This window comes from Capricornis sumatraensis, chromosome 13 (genome assembly GCF_032405125.1).
Source record: "Capricornis sumatraensis isolate serow.1 chromosome 13, serow.2, whole genome shotgun sequence".
Lineage (NCBI taxonomy): Eukaryota > Metazoa > Chordata > Mammalia > Artiodactyla > Bovidae > Capricornis > Capricornis sumatraensis.
The window spans coordinates 1,106,224-1,123,376 of NC_091081.1; the positions used below are offsets into that span (position 1 = coordinate 1,106,224).

General features: G+C 41.8%; 1 protein-coding gene across 1 annotated transcript in view; it reads left to right on the forward strand.

Annotated features, from left to right (window-relative positions):
• Nucleotides 1-17,153, forward strand: part of CD109 (CD109 molecule) — a 134,933-nt gene that overhangs the window by 62,507 nt on the left and 55,273 nt on the right. Inside the window, exons 8-14 of the mRNA XM_068985506.1 lie at nt 7,614-7,710; nt 7,979-8,120; nt 8,789-8,898; nt 11,354-11,578; nt 12,378-12,479; nt 12,567-12,629; nt 14,562-14,738. Coding sequence (XP_068841607.1) covers nt 7,614-7,710; nt 7,979-8,120; nt 8,789-8,898; nt 11,354-11,578; nt 12,378-12,479; nt 12,567-12,629; nt 14,562-14,738 — 916 coding nt within the window. The remainder of the gene's footprint in view (nt 1-7,613; nt 7,711-7,978; nt 8,121-8,788; nt 8,899-11,353; nt 11,579-12,377; nt 12,480-12,566; nt 12,630-14,561; nt 14,739-17,153) is intronic.

Consider the following 17,153-nt stretch of genomic DNA (forward strand, 5'->3'; position numbering starts at 1 on the left):
ACCAGGGTTTACCTTTATTTATTTCATTTTTGATTGTGTTGAGTCTTTGTTGCTACAAGGGGCCTTTCTCTAGTTGTGGCGAGCAGGGGCTACTCTTCATTGCGGTACGTGGGCTTCTCATTGTGGTGGCTTTTCGTTACCGAGCACAGACTCTAGGCGTGTGGGCTTCAGTCCTTGCAGCGCATGGCTCAGTAGTTGTGGTACACTTTTGCCTGTGGGATCTTCCCGGACTGGGGATCGAACCTGTGTCCCCTGCATTGACAGGCAGATTCTTATCCACCAGACCACCAGGAAAGTCCTAGCGTTTATTTTTGACGTGTAGTGTCTGTACTCAGGTTTGTGAAATTTATTTAGTTTCAGAATTTATTTGTAATAGCTGGTAACAACTATACCCCATGTCACCACTGTTTCCTCATAATATTCCTCTCTTGTTGGGGGTCCGTGGCAGTGGCAAGCGTGGGCAGTGAGTTCACATACCAAAACGTCTGAGGACTCCTGTTTTAGATTCTTCTTGCAAACAAATCATGTGAATCCATGTGACAAAAAGGCAAAAATGTGTCCACGATTTGTATACTAAGCCAGTTCAACTAAGAGGTAGCTTCCAATGTGAATGTGGGTACTGTGGCTGGATTTATGGTTTAGAAAACACATAAATGCCTGCTTTTTCATATTATTATCCTGCTCTGGATCTTAGCTGCAGGTCAAGCATTCTGTCTGGGTTTTATTTGGAATTCTTTGACTAACACATATAAAAAGTAGTGACTGCAAATCCACATAAACCATCTGTGTGCACATGGATGAAGTTGAAAGTGGATATCTTCTTTTTTTCTGTTTTTAGTTTTCAGGCATGTGCCAGGGATTTAAGCACAACTAGTTAAAACAGTGGTTCTTAAACTCTGGTAAATTTTCTCTGGTCTAGAAAATTTATTATACACTTTTCAGGGAGGGTGAATCTCTTGAAGCCACAACACTGACAGCCTCTACCTCATGCCGAGCAAAGCCTTGGGGAACTCCCGGCACAGAGGCCTTTCTGTCCCCTATTTCTTGTGGACAAGATTCCAGCCTCCATGACCTTTCCTGAGTTCCAGAGGGCAGACTTTGGGGGACTTCCCTGGTGGTCCAGTGGTTAGGAAGCTGCCTGCTAATATAGGGGACATGGGTTTGATTCCTGGTCTGGGAAGATTCCACATGCCACAGCAACTAAGCTCAGTCCCCACAGCTACTGAGAGCCTGTGAGCTGCAAGTGCTGAAGCCCTTGTGCTCCGGAGCCCGTACTCTGTGCCAAGAGAAGCCACCCAAGCAAGAAACCTGCACCCTGCATCCAGAGATTAGTCCGCACACAGAGCAACTAGAAAGCCTGGGTGGAACTACAGAGACCCAGGGCAGCCGAAAATAAATAAATACAAGGGCAGGTGGGAATTTACCATCTGAGCCACCAGGGAAGCCTGACTGTATGACTGCTTCCTATTCACCAGGGAGAGGGGGCTGCTTTCTTGAGGCGCTAGCCTACTGTGTTCCCCTTTTGTCTGGCAAAGAAGTAAAGCCACTCTTTCCTTTTCCTCTGTACTCTGTCTCCATATTTCTGTTTGACACTCGTGCACAGAGAGCCAAGATTTTGGCAGCATGTTCCTTCAGTGCAGGGATCTTCTGATGTCAGGTGATGATGGGCGGATTGTGACCTTACCTGGAATGAAGAGTGCGTCATCAAGTAGTTAACATCTTCCATTTGGTGGGGGTTTTAGTTCTACAGAAGAGCTCAAAGACACTGCTCTGTGTGTCCCTTGAGGCGGAACCAGGACCCTGCCTGAGGCTGCACTGTTGCTTCCTGACTGCACCTCCCTTGTCTCTCTGCCCTCTCCCTTCCCTGATTAACAGCTGCTTGATCCTGTCCTTTGGAAGTCAGGAAAAGGGACACAGAAAGGTTTTTGTGCCCAGGAGCCCCACAGGGTTCCGTTTGGTTTCAATTGCATTCTGTCTAAAAAAACAGTGTACCTACCCTGATTAAAAAGTGCTTTATTCTTAAAGAAGACTAACCATCATCTGAGCCTTCGGTGAATTGTAATGTGTTTGCAGTAGTGAAATTGATCTCTGATCACAGATCACCGCAACAAATATAATAGTGACGAGAAAGCTTGAAAGAGAAAGTATTAGTTGCTCAGTCATATCCAACTCTTTGTGACCCCATGGACTGTAGCCCACCAGGCTTCTCTGTCTATGGAATTTTTCAGGCAAGAAGAGTGGGTAGCCATTCCCTTTTTCAGGGGATCTTCCTGACCCAGGGGTTGAACTCAGGTCTCCTGCATTGCAGGCACATTCTTTACCATCTGGGCCACCAGGGAAGCCCTTGCTTATTGCGAGATTGCCACAAAACTTCGATTAGTAAAAAACACAGTATCTGTGCACTTCACAGTAAGCAAAGCACAATAAAATGAGGTCTGCCTGTAGTCCATTCCAAGGATTTGCTTCCTATTACCCCTCCTTCCTTCAGGCTTCAGTTGCCTAGAGGTATCCATAGTGGGGGCCAAGGAAGGCAGTCTGCCCCAGGGCAGCTCAGATCTTACGCGTGAATTCAAATGGGTGGCTCCTAAGATGGCTGAGGAGGCCCTTTGCCTGAGGTCTGTGGATAAATGGTCCTTTTCTACCCCAGCGTTCATGAGTTCTCAGGCTACCAGTGTGTTTCAGGAGGGTCTGCTGTTACTCAGATTGTGTGTATAATTTGCAGCTTCGCAACAGATTCAGGAAATCTTTTGACTAGCAAGGTCTTTTACCAGTCTCTCAAAATTGGCATAGACCTAATCTATAAATACTGTGTCCTAAAGGAGATGGAGGTGATGACGGTGCAGTAACCATCACCCTGTGTCAATTGAGAACCCATCTCTCCTTCCTTCAGGCTCATCCTTCCAGTTTGCCTTGGATTGGGTCTCTGTTGGGAGAGCCCTGGCCCACTCCCCTTCTCACCTGTGTCTGAATTCTTCCATTTGGTATCTTTAACCTTCTGCTGTTTGGTGGCATCTTCACTCTGTGTTTAAACCTTTCTGTCATAGAGGGAAACAAAACCTCCCTGATTTTCCTGCCTTCTCCTAGCTCCCATCTCTCACCTCTTTGGAGAGTTCCAGCTGCCTGTTTCTGCTTCTTCACATGTGGCTTGTTCTTCAGTCCCCTGCCTTCTGCTTTTCTCCTTCACCATGGATTAAAACCGCTTTCACTACGGCACAAAGCCCTCCTTCTTGCGTTACCTTGTGGCTCTTTCTTAGGCGGTTACAAATTTTTGCCCGTCTTGCAGCACAGGACATTGCTGTCCTCTCATTTCCTTTTTGGCTTTTCTCCTTTTCCTTTGGTTACTCCTTTGAGACTCTTTGCAGACAAATATCCACATTGTAAACATTCTTATTCCTTAGAGCCCCATCTTTGGCTCTCTTTTCTTTTTTTACGCATTTAATCAGAGTTTTCTTCTCCATGGCCAGAGCTTCTGCTACTGTTTATCATTTGATGAAACCTGAATCCATACCGGGCTTCCCTGGTAGCTCAGTGATAAAGAATATGCCTGCTAATGCAGGAGATGCAGGCTGGATACCCAAGCCAGGAAGAACCCCTGGAGAAGGAAATGGCAACTCACTCCAGTATTCTCGCCTGGGAAATCCCATGAACAGGGCAGCCTGGCGGGCTCCAGTCCATAGGATCCCAGAGTCCAACATGACTAAACAACAACAACGACAACAAAATCCGTCTCTCCAGCCTACCTTTCCAGCTTGGCAGTCAGATCCTGATGTCTCGCTGCTCTCTGGCCATTGTCCACTGGATGTCCCACAGATACTTGAAACAGGTTGTCTTCCCCAGCCCTGGTTCTCTGCATCCTTCCCTTGGTGGACTGCACCTCCCTCTCTCTAGCTGCCCAGGTCAGCTGTACTCTTCCGACTCCCTCAGTTCCCACAGCCAGTCAGCATCCAGCGCTGGTGGTTCTGTCTCCTTGTGAAAGTCGCTCGGTCACGTCCGACTCTTTGCGACCCCATGGACTATACAGTCCATGGGAATTCTCCAGGCCAGAGTGCTGGAGTGGGTAGACTTTCCCTTCTCCAGGGGATCTTCCCAACCCAGAGATCGAACCCAGGTCTCCTGCGTTGCAAGCAGATTCTTTACCAGCTGAGCCACAGGGGAAGCCCTCTCTCTCCTTAATATCGCTCAAATAATCCATCCCCTTTTCTCCACTGGCACTTCCTTCATTCAGGCCAATGCCCTCTTTCTTTCTAAAACTACTGTTATAGTTTCTTAAAAGTGTTTCCTGTCTCCATTTTTTGCGACATTTAGTTTTCTCTACTTTGCATCCAGACTTCTTATTTCCTCTTCTTTTCCTTCTCTCTTTCTCTTCCTCCTCTTCTCCCCCACAATCCCTACCTCTTCTGCGTTCTTTTTTGACTAACAAGACAAAGCTAATTCTATTGACCTTTTGCATGAAAGTTTTCAGACCACTGCCTTGAGGGTGAAGTTCAGAATTTTTAGTGTTCCTTGCAGTTAAGTTCAGTTCAGTCACTCAGTTGTGTCCGACTGTCTGCAACGCCATGGACTGCAGCACGCCAGGCCTGCCTGTCCATCATCAACTCCTGGAGTCCACCCAAACTCATGTCCATTGAGTTGGTGATTCCATCCAACCATCTCATCCTCCGTCATCCCCTTCTCCTCCTGCCCTCAGTCTTTCCCAGCATCAGGGTCTTTTCCAATGAGTCAGTTCTTCACATGAGGTGGCCAAAGTATTGGAGTTTCAGCTTCAACATCAGTCCTTCCGTGAACACCCAGGACCCATCTCCTTTAGGATGGACTGGTTGGATCTCCTTGCAGTCCAAAGGACTCTCAAGGGTCTTCTCCAACACCACAGTTCAAAAGCATCAAGTCTTCGGTGCTCAGCTTTCTTTATAGTCCAATTCTCACATCCGTACGTGACCACTGGAAAAACCATGGCCTTGACTAGACAGACCTTTGTTGACAAAGTGACATCTCTGCTTTTTAATATGCTGTCTAGGTTGGTCATAACTTTCCTTCCAAGGAGTAAGCGTCTTTTAATTTCATGGTTGCAGTCACCATCTGTAGTGATTTTGGAGCTCCCCAAAATAAAGTCAGCCACTGTTTCCACTGTTTCCCCATCTATTTGCCATGAAGTGATGGGACCGGATGCCATGATCTTAGTTTTCTGAATGTTGAGCTTTAAGCCAACTTTTTTACTCTCTTCTAGTGTTTCCTACTGAATTCTTTTCTAGTTTCAAGTGTTTTGAAACATCTCATCCAGCCCCTCATCTCCCCTCCCAGAGTCTCCTCCCAGATTTTACCTGTGTGTCTAAGCATGCACAGTGCTTTTTCTGACCAAGATGCCTTTACATAGGCAATTTCAGAGTGTGGCTTTTGCCCCTAAGCGTCTATCCTTGGGTCACGTGGCTAGATCGCCTCTTTGAGGATGGGTCTGTGTCGTGGTTACTACTGCACAGTGCCAGTCATGGAGTGGACTTCCAATAAATGCCTACTGAAAGAATAAACAGATAAAACAATGTGACTCCTGAGATTTCAGTTTCAAGCTGTGTGTAGCCCAGCAGAGGCCTCTAGACCTAACCAAAAGCCTCTTATTTTGAGTGAACTAAATTAAGGTGTATGGGCAATAGTTTTGGTTTTGTCACCGAATTAGGGAGTAAAGAGTAGGACTTAAAATCCAGTTGTCTCTTGTGTGTACTTTGAAAGATGAGTTCTGTTGTCTTAGCACTTGGAGAGTTGTTATTAAGTTATAGATATGATTTTAAATATTTCATATTAGCTTATAGTCATCTCTATGAGTGAATGATAACAATTTTGGTTACTTTTGCTAGTAGCCATCTGTCCCATCAAAGTATAGTTGATGTGCAGAGGGTTACTGGAAATTTCTTGGAGAAGAAGGTTAACACTCTCTTTTAGTTTAAAAATTTTTAGCTGAGGTGAATTAAAACCTGCATTTGTTTATTAGCTTTGATGTGAACATCTGCTCACTATTCCTACTTCATTAAAATAAATAATAGATTCTTTCTCCTCATCATAGTAGGTTTAAGAGGATTGTAAAGAAAATAACATGGCATACATCTAGTTGCTTCCATAATCCTTGTGGACACTAGAACTTAAAAAATATTTTTATAATCTAAGGCTTATTAAAATGTAATTATTATTTGATAAGTTGAGATATTTGTATCCTGGAAATGACAGGGAAAAAATGGTGGGGAGAAATATGAATTGTAATCATAGGTCCACATTTTTTAGGTATTATTTTGTAAACCTATTGTGCTATGGTTGTTTTCTGGAAAAAAAAAAAATCCTTGTTTGGTTAATGATATCATAGAATATCTTGAACTTACTTTTTAAAAGTTGTTGAACTGTTACGTCTTTAATGATTAGTTTGTTCCCCAAACTATCTAGATTCTGTTTAGCACAATAAATCAGGTTGGGACTTGAAAAGCTAAATCCATGTCACATTTAAATAAAAATTAAAAGTATTTGTGTCTGAGAATACTTTAAATAATGTATGAATTCTCAGCTCCCTGTACTATCATGTGATATAACTTTTAAAATATGATGTTCTGGTGTTCTAGTTATGCATTTATTTAATTTTTAACAAGATACACACAGAGTTAGGTTTTACAAACTGTTTTAAATGTATGAAGTTGATGCTGATATTGCTATCTGGGGGTTTCCACTAACTTTATTGTTTTTGTTTGGAAGGGTGGTACATTTGAAGATGGACTGCTTTATTTTTTTAATTTTTGGAATATGGTATATTTTATTACCAGTTGTTGAGTTGAGTTGATCCAGACAAGGGGATGTTTTCTGTGATCCAGATGAAGGATTCAGGAAGCAGGAGTTAACAGTCACGTTTTTAGAGTGCAAAATAAAATTAGCTTTCATGTTTGGCTGAGCATTTCATAATAGAAATGGAAGGAACCCAGGAAATGCATTTATGGAAGGCTTTCTGACAATAAAATGATTTACCAAAGACTGCCTCTCCTTTACATGGAGAGACTTTCCCATCATGAGGGAGGATACAGTTTAAAAGTAGAATGCAAATCAGCAAGAGAGATATCTCTTGACTCAAGAAGATAATTTTGGTCGTATGGATAAAAAAATTGTTCTTATTTTAAATTTCCTTTCAAAAAGTGAATTTTCAATAGCTATGAGCGCATTTGGTGCCCTGTGTTGGTCTAATAAACCCTGATGGTTAATATTGAAACATGTAGGAATGGGCCACAGTGAAATGCAATTTCAGCTAACATTTTAAAATGTTCAAAAGTTATAGAGTCTCCTGGGCATGCAGTTAATGGGCCAGTCCAGATTTCTAAGAATAAAAGATTTTCATAATCTTTTAAGAAATCTTTCAACGGGAAACTATCACTTCTAGTTATGATCAGATTTTCTCCAGAAGGCTGGGTAAAGTATGCATGAGGTGAACTGTTTTGAGGTATTGTAATAAAAATTCTTCCCATTTTGGAGACTTAGTATCAAGGGTCACCATTTATTAAGCACATTCCTGTGTTTCAGTTTTAAAAATTCTCAGTAAGAGCATGTTTTTAAATATAATTCTTTTAAGTTAGGTCCTGTTTATTATTTTTCAGGTATACATATGGGAAGCCTGTGAAAGGAGACCTAACACTTACATTTTTACCTTTATCCTTCTGGGGTGTGAAGAAAAATATTACAAAAATATTGAAGGTAACTTTTGCAGATATTTTTTAACTTGTAATGGGGAAAAACTATGTGTACATTCCCCAGTGATAAGATTTTATACCGAATTAACAAAAAGTTGAGCATGAGAAAATCAAGAGCTTTCTGTCATTGGACAAATGAGAATTTGCCTGCTTATTAAAATAATTAAAGTGAAAATAGAACCTTTGTATTGTTGTGACTTAGTTTGAATTTTATTTCTAAAATTTGAAGTGCTAAAGTGAAGAATGAAATTGAACGTTTTTTAACAAAACAGATAAATGGATCTGCAAACTTCTCTTTTAATGATGAAGAGATGAAAAAGGTAATGGATTTTTCGGATGGACCTTCTGAACACATGTACCTGTCTTCTCCTGGGCCGGTAGAAATCATAGCCACAGTGACAGAATCACTTACAGGTTTGTAGACTTTGATGTGCTGCTCTATCATCTTTTATTATAATTAGCATGTTCATTTGAGGGCATTGTTGCCTAAAGATGCTATTTAATGCTGAAATTGTCATGAATATTAGTCTGACTTGCAGAATATTTTCATAATGAAGGGGAATCTTATTTTCCTTGAACAACTGTGCTTCAACCACCTGTGATAGGTATTCATAATTTTTTCCATCTCTACTCTTTTTTTCAACCTGAAGACTACATGGAAGGGCTACCTTTTCAACTGACTAACCACCCTCCTTTTATTTATTTTTTTAATAATATCCTCTGAAATCTCACCTGCTCCTAGACCATTTTCTCTTTTAATAATAAAATAAAGGTTAATTACTTGGATCTTTCTGTTGCTATTTTAATGGCTTTCATCAATCCCTAGAAATACAAAAAGACTATTCTGTCAGTGGCCTGACCTTGGGTGCACATGTCATTGATGGGGAGCTCTGAAGGTGCTCAGGAAGGATCCACAGAGGACATAATAGAAGTGATGTTCCTTTTTGTGGCCAAGCCAAAGAGGCTTCTGTGCTCTGATATCCTAACCCTTTGGGAAGTAGCTCAGATGGAGAGACATGGTGGATTGAAGCTGATGGTTATATATTACTTTTACTGTCTAAATGGTGCGATTTCCAAAACAGGTATCTCAAGAAATGCAAGCTCCAATGTATTTTTCAAGCAACACGATTATATCATTGAATTCTTTGACTATGCTACTGTCTTGAAGCCATCTCTCAACTTCACAGCCACTGTAAGTTGGCATGTTTAGTAATGGTCTAAAGCAGTAAGTTCAGTGTAGTGAAACAGGATGGGAGAGAGTACTTTTAGTGATAGTACTTTTAGTACTTTTCAAAAAATTTAAGCCCAAAGTAGATAAATTACTTTTCCCCTTTAGATATATGAGGCACACAGAATTGTTTCCAAGTGACCTTTATCTAATTTATTTTTAAAAAGTAGTTTCCAGAATATATTTTCTTCAAAGTATATTTAATAAGTAATATGTTAGATATTTAGAAATTAATTTGAAGGGTTTAGATGCTAGTCGAAAAATTTCAATTTCAAAATTTCAATTTGATTTTTATGACTAATTTTAGTCTAGGATGTAGCATTGAAGATGCTCCATCTAGTCTGGGACTTCTCCAGTAGTCCAGTGGTTAAAACTCTGCCTTCCAGTGCAGGGGCGTGGGTTCAATCCCTGACTGGGGAACTAAGGTTACCCGTGCTGCAGGCTGCCCACAAAAGTTAAAAAATGATCAATTCTGTCTCAGTTTTTTGAGAGAATATTGCATTAATATTTACTGGCCAAGTGAATTCTGACAGTCTGCAAGGCATGCTCCTGGATGGGGCTCACTGACCGAAGAAGACCCTAGTCCCAGTCCTGGAGTCACAGTATTTGTGATGGCAAGAGAATGCACACAGAGCTGTCATTCAAGGCAGGATAAATGTGTCATGAACACATTTCTACAGGGATTTAAAACTGGCAAATGTTTTCTGCAAAGGGCGAGATAGTATTTTTAGCTTTGAGGGCCACATGGTTTCCGTCACATCTGTGCAACTCTGACATCGTAACAGGATAGTAGCCAGAGCCCCTTGGTAACCAAGGGAGATGGCCATGTTCCAGTAAAACCTTGAGAGAGACTGCATTTGGTCTTCCTGCCTGCCATAGTTTGCTAGCCCCTGGTTTAAAGAGCAAAGGGCCAGTTCTTGTTGAGCAGATCAAGACAAGTTTTAGAGTTTGCAGGTTGGTGACTGGAGATTTGCTCAGAGAGGGTCCTTTCCTGGCACCTTGCCCTGAACATCCATCCTTTTCGTTTTGCTCAGTATCTTTTTACAATAAACTGGTGATCTAGTGAGAAAAAAAAAAGTTTTAGGTAGCTCCTAATTTTAACAATCTTATAATTCAGACAGTTTGAACGGATAGTTAAAAAGAAATCTGCAGAAATTGTCACCCAAGAATCTGCACATGGTAACATCCAAATGAACAGAGGGACAGAGAGTTCAGGGAAGAAGAGCTGGCTGTGGGATGGGGTGGGGGTCATTGGAAGGGGAAGATTTAGGCTCTTGGTTACAAGATCAGCAGCATTTTCAGTATTTGGGTGTGTGGGTAGGGAGCGGGGAACAATATGAGCTGAGACATGTAAGGCGAGAGCTTTGGGTGGCAAGTCAGGGTGCAGTCAGGTGTCAGTGACTGGACCTAGGCAGTGGCCGCAGAGAGCTCATGTCTGGGAGCTGACAGAGAGAAAATAAGAGGTGAAGCTTGGGGATTGGGGAGGGTCTTCCATGTCCCACATGCACCACGGGGATTGCAGAGGGTCCTCCATGTCCCACATGCTGCCTGGGGATTGCTGAGGGTCCTCTGTGTCCCACGTGCTCCACGGGGATTGCTGAGGGTCCTCTGTGTCCCACGTGCTCCATGACGATTGCAGAGGGTCCTCCACGTCCCCGTGCTCCACGGGGATTGCTGAGGGTCCTTCCACGTCCCACGTGCTCTACACAGTGAAGAGCTTGAAGCCTCATGAATGTGGGAGGGATGTGGCAAAAGCTGGGTTCCAGGGTGACTGGTGGGGTCTGTGTGTGGGAGGAGGGCAGTAGCCCTGGCATGAGGCCATCAGGAGCCCCATGGTGGTAGATGTGGGTGGACAGCTTGTAAAAGATGTTTAGGACTTGGTAGGCATCAGCTTTGGAAGGTGGGGAGAGGGAGGGGCAATGCACAGATGTTAAGTAAGGGAGAACTGTGTTATTAGTATAAACGGGAAAGGCAGGTTGGTTTCCCAGTTTTAGATGTGTTGAACTTGAGACAACAGGGATGTACAGGTAGAAATTTCCATGAGGGCTTGGAGGTACTGAGTGTGAGTTCTAGAGCCAGGTCAGGATGGCAGCAGGAGTGCTGAGACCTTTGAGGGTAAATGATAACGAGGTTTGACAAATTCCCACAATTCGAGAGAGGGAAAGGGAACAAAAAAGGACACTGATATGATGAAGAAACGGATGTGGAGTGAAGGAGGTTATTGTGGAGCCATGGAAGGCCAAAGAAGTGGAGTGGAGGCTGCCTGGAGAGACCTCTGAACCTGGAAGTTAGGGGAATGCTGATGACTTTTGCGAGTTCAGGTTCATGGAAACAGCACAGATGGAAACTGGATTCAGTTAAACTTAAACCCTTTGCTTCTGTTGTTTGCCTGATTTCAGTGTTTTCTTTTGACAATTAGGTGAAGATAACCCGTTCTGATGGTCATCAGCTGACTCCTGAAGAAAGAAGAAATAATGTAGTCTTAATGGTGACTCAGAGAAACTATACTGAGTACTGGAGCAGATGGGACACTCAAAATCAGGAAGTAGGGGCTGTCCAGATCATAAATCATACTGTCCCCGCAAATGGAATCTTCAAGATTGAATTCCCAATCCTGGATGATTCCAGCGAGCTGCAAGTGAAGGTGCCATCTGTTTCCCATCATTATGTTACTGCAACAGCAACATTAAAATTGCAGTCTGGTGGTGGGCACTCAACTTGTTGGGAGGTTAAAGTGCACAGGAAGTGGACACATATTTTTATTTAAAAGAGCAGGAGAAAGGATTACAAGGGATTTAATAGCTGTGGCTGAGTTAGACTGAATGCTTCCTTGTAAATTCATTTTGAAGAGGACAGTAAAATAGTGATGGAGAAGCACCCCCAACTCCCAGGCTAGGTACTTTTCAATCATTTGGAACTGTATTTTGGCAGGGGCTGAAAATGAAAGGGGAATATATATATTTTTATATTTACCCCTTGTTGCTAAACTGAGACTCCTCAGCCATTCCCCCTCCCTCTGTCTGGGTTACTCGGCCCTGCTACAGTGTGGCCTCTCTGAGTTTTCCTCTCCATAGTGGTGGACTGACTGAGCTGATTCGGTTGCTTGCTGTGTTGTGGGGAGAAGAAAGGATTTCTTTTCCATTTCCTTCTCTCCTCTCACAGTGTTTCCTGAGAACACACCTTTGTTCTGGAAATAAGTTAGGACTGTGCTTTTTCCTCTTAGATGATGATGGTGAAGACCATCTAACATGTTTTACAGCTATCAGTTTCTTTACAGTATAAGCTACAAAATGATGAAGATCCAATGTCTGGGGAATATATTGCTTGCTGTGTGAAGAAAAGTGAAAGTGAATTTGCCTTTCACTGATTGTCCAGCCAGGTCACGTTCCTTATCCCGAGGCTTATAAAGATGAAACTTTATGTCTCCCTTTCTTTTGTTATAGGCCTCTTTTCTCGATAGTGTGAGTAACATGGCAGTTCATGGTATGTTTAAGTCTCCTAGTAAAACCTACATCCAGCTAAAAGTAAAAGATGAAAATATAAAGGTAATGCTTGCAATCATTTGTTAATTATAATATAATTGAACTGTCTTGACATTGATATGTATATATTAATTAAAATTTTTTTTCTAGGTGGGATCACCATTTGAATTGGTGGTTATTGGCAACAAGCAATTGAAGGAGTTAAGTTACATGGTAATCTCTTTTTAAAAATAATTTCCTTTATTTTTAAATTAATTTTTGACTATGCTGGGTCTTCGTTGCTGTGAGGGCCTTTCTTTAGTTGCAGAGAGCAGGGGCTTCTTATTGCAGCTGCTTCTCTTGTTGCTCAGCACAGGCTCTAGGGTGCACAGACTTTAGTAGTTGCAGCACCTGGGCTCAGTAGTTGTGGCTCCCAGATTCTGGAGCACAGGCTAAGTAGTTGTGGTTCACAGGCTTAGTTGCTCCATAGGATGCAGAATGTTCCCCGACCAGGGATCGAACCCATGTTCTCTGCATTAGCAGGTAGATTCTTTACTACTGAGCCTCCAGGGAAGCCCTGGTAATCTCTTACATAATCTAAATTTATGACCCATTGTAGAGTCATCTGAAATAGTGTCTATCTTATGTTTAAACTGAACTTACTGATTTTTAAAATTCAGCCTACACTTCAAAAAACATACCTTAATACATATTATACATGTGCAGGATGTAATATTTATATACGTTCTTACAGAGTTTTCTATGTCTAAGTTGTGTATAAATTTACAAAACTTTACATTTTATTCCTTTTGCATCATGGAGTATTATGGTATGTTGAATATAGCCCCCTGTGTTATAGTGTAGGTCCTTGTTGTTTATCATCTTACACTGGTAGTTTGCAGCCCAGCCTCCCAGCCCACCCCCCTTCTGCCCTCCCTCCCCCTTGGCAACCTCAAGGCTCTACTCTATGTCTGTGAGTCTGTTTCTGTTTCTTTTAAAAAAGTTTTAAAAGTGGTGTATTTATTTTTGGCTATGCTGGGTCCTTGTTGCTGTGCGTGGGCTTTCTGTAGTTCCGGTGAGAGGGGCTACCATTCCTGCAGTTCTTGGGCTTTTCATTATGGAGGCTTCCCTTGTTGCAGAGCCCTGGCTCTAGGTGCAGGGCTCAGTAGCTGCAGCTCAGGCTTAGTTGCTCCTTGGCATGTGGAATCTTCCCAGACCAGGGATCGAACCTGCATCCCTTGCATCAGAAGGCAGATTCTTCACTTTGGACCAGCAGGGTAGTCCTTTGTGTCATATTTTGGATTCCACATAGAAGAGAGATCACATGGGTTTTTTTGACTTATTTCACTTATCATATGGTTTTTGTCTTTCTCTTTTTGACTTATTTCGCTTTACTAGGTGCCTCTATGTTGCTATAAATCAGTCTCATTCCTTTTTAAGCTGCCCATTTTATACTGAAACCAAACTACCTTTTTTCTTTCTTTACCTATATTTGTGTTTCCAACTTAAGATGAATAATGATACCACCTTGCATTATGTTTAAAATTTATATTTTTTATGAGGTAAGCCACATATGTTCATTATGTGTGTGAGTGTTGGTTGCTCACTCATGTCTGACTCTTTGTGACCCCATGGACTGTACCCCAGAGCCCGGCTCCTTTGTTCATGGAATTCTCCAGGTAAGAATACTGGAGTGGGTAGCCATTCCCTCCTCCAGGGGATCTTCCTGACCCAGGGATTGAACCTGGGTCTCCTGCATTGCAAGTAGATTCTTTACTGTCTGAGCCACCAGAAAGCCCTGTGTTCATTATAGAAAATTATAAAATGTAAGAAAAAAAACAAGTAAAATTTGCTCCTCATAGCCTTGTAATTTTGCTAATCCAGCTCTCTCAGTGGTGCTCTGCATTCCTTAAACTCAAGAATAGATTGTCTGTCAAGTTGCTGTTGCCTCAGTTATGGTTACTTTATCTTATCCTTTTCTAATGACCAGCTTATACCCCCTGTGTTGGTCAGGAAAGTTTATTTGTGGTGTGTGTATTCAAAAAGAACTTGATGTTGCCTTAAGTCAAAAATTTGTATGTATGCTTAAAATTATGAAAACATAGCTGATATTGAGATTCTCATTATCTTTAGCATAAAATGAAACTCGTGTACTCTTCTTTTCAGGTAGTGTCCAGGGGACAGTTGGTGGCTGTAGGCAAGCAAAATTCAACAACCTTTTCCTTAATACCAGAAAATTCTTGGGCCCCCAAAGCCTGTATCATTGTGTATTATATTGAAGATGATGGGGAAATTATAAATGATGTTTTAAAAATTCCTGTTCAGCTCGTTTTTAAAAATAAGGTAAGATTTAAGGTAATAATGTTTAAAAACAAAACTTCATATTCATAAAGTCTGCAAAATGTAATATTTCTTTAGAAAAGGATCATTAAAACAAATTGGTTAAAAATTTATATTTTTTTCTAGAACTATGGATAAAACTCTTCATATTTAATTACTATATATCTGTTTTCACATGTGGAATGATTGGACAACGTGGGTCTTCTGTGTATATTATTATTCTTGGCTTTAAGACTTTAATTCAAATCCATGAAGCCCTCTCAGGATTTTCCAAATGGTGGAGTCAGTATTGCTCTGGCACAGAGTTGTGTGGCCATCACAGTTGTGTGGTGTTCATACTGGTGTGGCAGTGAAGTGAGGGCTTCAGGAGGGAGTGTGGCCATCTGCAGTATTGTGGGGAAGCAGAGCTGGGCTTTGGTTTATCCATTTTACCAGCCTGGAGACTAACCCAGGACAAATTTGCAATAAGCTTGGCTACTTTGCATGTGGCAATCTCTGTGGAGTTTGGTCTCCAAACACATCAGTGATTTTTTTTTCCTACATCCCCAAAATGATATTTTAAAAATATTTCTCTATTCCTCCATTCTCATCTCACCTTCGAGAACTCTAATTAGTCTTAGATATATCAGGCACACAGCAGAAGCAACTTAGCACGCATGCATGCATTGGAGAAGGCAATGGCAACCCACTCCAGTACTCTTGCTGGAAAATCCCACGGACGGAGGAGCCTGGTGGGCTGCAGTCCATGGGGTCACTAAGAGTCGGACACGACTGAGCGACTTCACTTTCACTTTTTACTTTCATGCATTGGAGAAGGAAATGGCAACTCACCCCAGTGTTCTTGCCTGGAGAACCCCGGCCTGGTGGGCTGCTGTTTATGGGGTCGCACAGAGTTGGACACGACTGAAGTGACTTAGCAGCAGCAGCAGTGATTTTTTAATAACCTAAGGTGTATAGCTTGTGTTGGAAACCCCCCTGGGCCCCAACTCTGAGAAGTAACCTAATTGTAAGATTGACAGGTGGAGTTCAGTTATCTCATGCATATTTAAATGATCATTATTTTAAAGTAATGATTTGTAGAGTACACTTCTTCTGATAGCATCTTCTCCCTTAATTTTTTAAAAATTTTGAGAAGTCGTGATCCATGCCTTTTTTATTGAGAACTATTGACTCTAATTTTTATTGTCAAAATATAAAACAAACTTATTTTCTGTCTTATGAAAAGAATTAAAAAAAAAACTGTTGTATTCTGTTAGTTTCAGAGCACAATTTTAGACTTCAAGTGACTCCATTAATCTGAGAAAGGCAAATTTTAAAGCAGCAGTAAGACTTAAACCTGGAGGCATACATCTCTGAAGGTGAGAGCAGGTTCTAAAAAATGTTACTGTGTAAGAAGCTTTGAGGAAACAGAGTGTATAAATAGCATACTTCCAAGAAACTTCTTAGATACTAAGCTGCCCATTTTATACTGAAATCAAACTATCAAATTATCTTTGCAAAGATAATTCTTCAATTTTTATATGATAATGTTTACCATATTTAATCCAAAAGAAATTATATATTTGAAAATAAAAATATGTTTAAACACAAGAAAATTAATGAATCTTTGTGGATGTTCAAGAATGACTGTGGAATAAATGAGTGGGATGTAGGGGGCAAGAGATGAAGTTTTAGAAATTGTCTGCACAGAAGTGCAGTTTGGAGCTATGGAGTCACTGAGGTGCAGAGTAAAGAGTGAGAAGTGCAAAGTTTGCATATTATAAGTTCCCCTTTCACCTTATTTATGGTGTTGGAGAAGACTCTTGAGGGTCCCTTGGACTGCAAGGAGATCCAACCAGTCCATTCTGAAGGAGATCAACCCTGGGATTTCTTTGGAAGGAATGATGATAAAGCTGAAGCTCCAGTACTTTGGACACCTCATGCGAAGAGTTGACTCATTGGAAAAGACTCTGATGCTGGGAGAGATTGGGGGCAGGAGGAGAAGGGGACGACCCAGGATGAGATGGGTGGATGGCATCATGGACTCGATGGACATGAGTCTGAGTGAACTCTGGGAGATGGTGATGGACAGGGAGGCCTGGCATGCTGCGATCCATGGGGTCGCAAAGAGTTGGACACGACTGAGCGACTGAACTGAACTGAACTGAAGGTGTGAGTGGAGAAGAGTAAACCTGACCCAGTGGCTCAAGAGGCATGTGAAAAAAAGATTGTTAAACAGGCAAGGAAGACTTCATTTAAGACCATTGCAATAGGGGAGAGAGACTGAACTCAACTCCACTGAAACAGAGGGCAGGGAGGTTTTTAAATACTGGGGTGAGTTAATGGGAAAGTACTGGAGGGCACTCGGGGAGGGATTGGTCAATATGAGCAGGCCATCTGTGAGTTTGTAAGTTAGGCTCCTATTCACCCACAGAGACT